The sequence below is a fragment of the Sciurus carolinensis genome, chromosome 1, assembly GCF_902686445.1.
Source record: "Sciurus carolinensis chromosome 1, mSciCar1.2, whole genome shotgun sequence".
NCBI classification, from domain to species: domain Eukaryota; kingdom Metazoa; phylum Chordata; class Mammalia; order Rodentia; family Sciuridae; genus Sciurus; species Sciurus carolinensis.
In genome coordinates this window covers 197032951-197037618 of record NC_062213.1, presented here as the reverse complement: position 1 = coordinate 197037618, position 4668 = coordinate 197032951, and the positions used below count along the sequence as shown (strand labels likewise).

Here is a 4668-nt window from a genome sequence, read left to right as displayed (position 1 = left end):
GGTGTCGGGGGTTCCGCTGGGGTTGTGATTGGCGTTGTGATTGGTGTTTTCCTGATAGTACCCTTTCGAGTGCTCACTTGCCATCCACATGTGTTCTGTGGCGACGTGAGGGCTCAAAACTTTCACCCACCTGAAAGGCGGTTTGTCTTATTGTTGGGTTTCTGGAGTTCTTTATGTTTTTTGGATCGAGTTGTTTATCAGATACCTGATTTGCAGATATCTCCTCCTCCGTCTCTACAACGAGACTTTCTTCATCTCTCTCGGTACCAGAGATCGAATCCAGGGTCACTTAACCACTGAGTCACATCCCCAACCCTTTTTATTTTTTATTTAGAGACAGAATCGTGCTGAGTTGCTTAGGGCTTTGCTAAATCACTGAGGCTGGCCTTGCAATTGCCATCCTCCTGCCTCAGCCTCCCAAGCCGCTGGGATCACAGGTGTCACCACCTGCACGCACCCCGCTGTCTTTTCATTCTCTTAACAGTGCCCTTCAGGGAGGAAAGTTCTTAAATTCAACAAAGCCCAGTTTATTCATCAGGTCTTGCGGATCAAGCTTTTTGTTGGTATCTGAGAAAACCTTGCTTCCCTAAAGGCACAGTGATTTCTGCTGTTTTCTTTTACAAGTTTCGTGCGTTAGGCGTCACGTGTTGGCGGTGATGACGCTGAGTTCCTCCTCGGGCGTGACGTGCCCTGGGTTTTTGACCTCCGTGCCCAGTCGCTCTCTGCCCTCGGTGGGGCCTGCGCTTCCCCAATCAGCTGTTCCAGTCGAGGTTGGCCGGCTGCTCACGGCCGTTCCCAGAGGCGGATCTCTGCCCTGCGTCTGTGGGGCTCCTCACCGACACCACACCCTGTGGCCCGGCGCCTTCCTGGAGCCCAGGGGGTGGTGACCCTGCCTTTTGAGCATGGGGCGCTGTCCCCCCGTCACCACAGCCAGGTGGGGTCTCGCTGGCTCCTCCTCTATGGTCAGCCCCCTGTGGACTAGAAACCAGGCCTCCTCATCCTGCACGGGTGGCCTCTGGGGTCCGTGCTCGACTGTCACACCTGCCTCCTTAGTTGGGGATCCCTGGGGAAACAGTGTCGCCCCTCCGTGCCTCGGTTTCCTCATCTGCAGCGGGTGTGATGTGGTGCCCGCCTCACAGGCCGTGGCGGGGCTGGGGGCCGGGGGTTCGGCTGGTGTTGAGGAAGTGGCTGAGCGTGGGGTGGGCACAGATGGAGATTTCCAGCAGTTCCACCTACAGCGTCCCGCGTCCTGGGTGCAGGGACAGCTCCACAGCGCAGCTGTCACCCCGTCGTCCCTGCTGTCACCCCGACGTCACTGCTGTTGAGGGCGGTGGCCCCTCAGGCTGCACCTCACAGCCCACGTGCCCGCTGCTCAGGAGCCCGTGTCTCCTGTGTGACCCTGACCTTGTCCAGTCTGCCGAGGACAGCAGAGCGGCCCCCTGGCGTGGTGGCTGGTGGGCTGGTGTGCGGGGTGCAACGGCAGCCGGCTCGCTGGGCAGGACTGGGGTTGGCGGGCGGCCGAGGCCGGCTGGGTGCCTCGTGGGGTGGCCAGGAGCTCAGGACGGGAGACGTTCCCAGCCCAGTCACGGCTGCCCACGGGCTCAGAGGGCGGCCTCAGCTCTCGGGGGGTGGAGGGTGCGGGCAGCCGGGGTGGCCTAGGACGTGTCCAGGGACAGCCCTGTCCTTCCCTCCCAGGTGGCGCTAGCTCTGGAGAAGGCCCCCCGCCTCCGCCATGGCCGCGAGGACCCTCATCATCGACCACGGGTCTGGCTTCCTGAAGGCCGGGCTGTCGGGCTGGAACGAGCCGCAGATGATCTTCCCGAGCATCGTGAACTACGTGCCCTGCAGGGAGAACCCGGGGCCCAGCCACGCCCAGAGGCGCGTGAGCCTGGGCATCGATATCTGCCACCCCGACACCTACAGCTACCCCATAGAGCGTGGCCGCGTCCTCAACTGGGAGGGCGTGCAGCACATCTGGTCCTTCGTCCTGGAGAAGCACAGGCAGGAGTGCGAGGACTTCCCCGTGCTCATCACCGAGACGCCCCGGAGGGAGCCCGCCGACCGGAAGAAGACCCTGGAGGTGAGCGCCTCCGAGCCCGGGCGCGGGCTGTGCTCCTTGGCAACTCTTAGGGGCTGTCCGAGTCCCGGCGTGCCTGGCACGGGCCCCCAGAGTCACGGGGGGCTGCTCAGGGGAGGCTCTGCTGTCTGCTCAGACCCCACGCACCCTCTGGCCTTCCGGGGGGAAGCCTCAACCACGAGGAAGTCAGCAAATAAGCATTCCCGACTGTGACCGGTTCTAGAAATAAGTGGGGTGATGGCTGACCCGGGGGGAGAAGGAGCTGGCGGGGAGGCAGGTGCGATCAGGGAGGGCTTCTCAGAGGGGGTGACTGCAGCCCAGTGAGCGGGAGAGCGCGGTGGGCAGGCTGAGCTCCCAGGCCTGCTAGCTGGGGGAGCGCCTGGATTTTACTCTAAGTCCAAGGTTGGCCAACTGTGGTCAGCGAGCCGAACCCGGCCCACCCCTTGAGTTTGCAAATAAAGTTTTATTGGCAAACAGCCACACCTGGTCACGCGCATCTCGTCTAGGGCTGCTTTCACGGCATGGCAGCAGAATTGAGGAGTATGACAGAGACTGGCCCGTAAGATCTAGAAGATCTACAATTGTAGGTTTGCTGGGTGAAATACATGAAGCCTAGTTAGATTCAAATGTCCTAGTGTGAGGAAAGTACTATACTCAGATATTTGTTGTTGATCTGGAATTCAGACCCAGCTGGGCGTCCCGTACCTGTATTTGCTGAATGGGACGCCTGGTCACATGGCTGTTTGCGGGAGTGTCACCAACCCTGCTGTCTAGGACCAGAGGCTCCCGGAGAGCTGTCCTACCTGAGTTTCTATTTCAGGAGAACCTTGGTGACTGTTTGGGCCAAGAGTGGTGGTGTGGGGGGGTCACTGTGAGGACAGGAGCGGGGAGCCCTCCCACCGTGGGGAGAGGGCCTGCAGGGCCAGGGGACAGGGAGTCCAAGGCCAGAGGCTCAGGGCTACAGCCTCTCCACACCTGGGGGGCCAGGACTTTGTGGGGTTAGGGAGGGGACTTTGCAGAGATCGGGGGAGGACGGACAGCAGAGCAGAAATCAGCCCAGAGGCTTTGCCGAACGCTGAATCCTGGCCTCCAGTTTTGTCTTAATACTGGGAAGTTCCCATGGAAACAGGAGTCCAGCCTCGCCAGCCAGGCGGCCAGTGGGTTTCTGCCCCGCCGTCCACTCTCCTGGGCCGTAGGACTCTGCAGCACTCCATTCTGCTCTAATCTCTCTGCCTTCTTCTAAAGAGGCGGTCGAGGCTGCAGATCTGACCTCGGCCCTGAGCCTCCTGGTCCCCCCACCAGGCGCCCGGTGCTGTTTCTCTCTGCCCGTTGGGCGCCCCCACAACCCGCCACCACCATCGTGAGGGGATCACATTTAGACGAGGTCCTGGGGGCGACCTCAGCTCCTCTCTCTAGTGCTCTAGAGCCCCCACCTTGTCCCCACCAGGTGAGCACCCCACATGCCGGGGCAGCCCGGTGGCCCCTGGGGACAGGGTCCTGGGAGAAGCAGGGAAGCATCAGAGTCCCGGGGACACGCCGCGCCTTCTCCCTCCGCAGATCATGTTCGAGCTGCTGGACGTGCCGTCCCTGCTGCTGGCCGACCAGCTGGAGATGTCCCTGTACGCCTCGGGGCTCCTGACGGGCGTGGTGGTCGACTCGGGCTACGGCCTGACCCGCGTGCAGCCCTTCCACCTGGGCCGGCCCCTGCCGGGCAGCGGGAGGACTCTGGAGCTGGCGGGGCAGGACCTCTCGGCCTACCTCTTCCAGAGCCTCTTCAAGGAGGGGCGCAACCGGCACGACCTGTTCCAGCTGGAGACCGTGGCGTCCACCCAGATGGGCAAGTGCTACGTGCCGCAGAATCTGGGGGAGGCCCTGGACTTCCGCCAGAGCCTGCCCAGCGGCGCGGACGAGAGCAACACCTACCAGCTGCCGGACGGCACGCCCGTGGAGCTGACGCCCATGCAGCGGCTGGGCCCCGAGATGTTCTTCAGCCCGCAGGTGTTCGACCTGCCCGGGCCCAGCATCCCGCAGGCCGTGGTGGAGTCCGTCGCCTCCTGCGAGGCCTCCCGGCACCACCTGCTCCTGTCCCACGTGATGGCCTGCGGCGGGAACAGCCTGTACCCCGGCTTCACCAAGCGCCTGTACAAGGAGCTGACCTCGGGTCACTTCTCCTCTACCAAGGCCACCGTGTGGGTGGGCGGCAACCGGAACTTCAGCGTCTGGCTGGGCGCCTCGGTGGTGGCCCACCTCTCCACCTACAGGTCCGAGTGGATGACCAGAGAGGAGTACGTGGAGGGGATGCGGCTGTGACCGGCGCCTGGGTCCCCGCGGCTCCCGCCGCTCGGGGCAGGTGGGCGGATCCAGCTGGGGCTGGGGCAGCAGTTTGGGGGGTGGGTAGCATTAGCTGGCCCTTCCGGGGCCAGGAGGGATCGTTTGGGGTTCTGAGGTTTTATCTTGTGTCGAGTGGGATCCAACTCAAGGGAGAACAGTGTCACCCAGAAACCTGCCAGGGACGGCTTTCCCAGGGGGCCCGTCCCTGGGACGGGAGTGGCCCTCTGCCACCTCCACGCCAATCAGCCACTCTGGGTCCA

The 4668-nt window shown here is 62.9% G+C and overlaps 1 protein-coding gene across 1 annotated transcript; it reads left to right on the top strand.

Annotated features, from left to right (window-relative positions):
• Positions 1-1732: 1732 nt before the first annotated feature.
• On the top strand, positions 1733-4387 carry Actl8 (actin like 8). Its single transcript, XM_047541381.1, has 2 exons — positions 1733-2080; positions 3635-4387. Exons 1-2 carry the CDS (start codon positions 1733-1735, stop codon positions 4385-4387), a joined length of 1101 nt encoding a protein of 366 aa, XP_047397337.1.
• The last annotated feature ends 281 nt before the right edge of the window (positions 4388-4668 follow it).

What these genes read in the sequence shown, in the direction of transcription:
- Actl8 (XM_047541381.1), top strand. Translation starts at nt 1,733, where the DNA reads ATGGCCGCGAGGACCCTCATCATCGACCACGGGTCTGGCTTCCTGAAG. An exon ending in ACCGGAAGAAGACCCTGGAG is followed by an intron (nt 2,081 to 3,634) that starts GTGAGCGCCTCC and finishes CTCCCTCCGCAG; the next exon opens with ATCATGTTCGAGCTGCTGGA.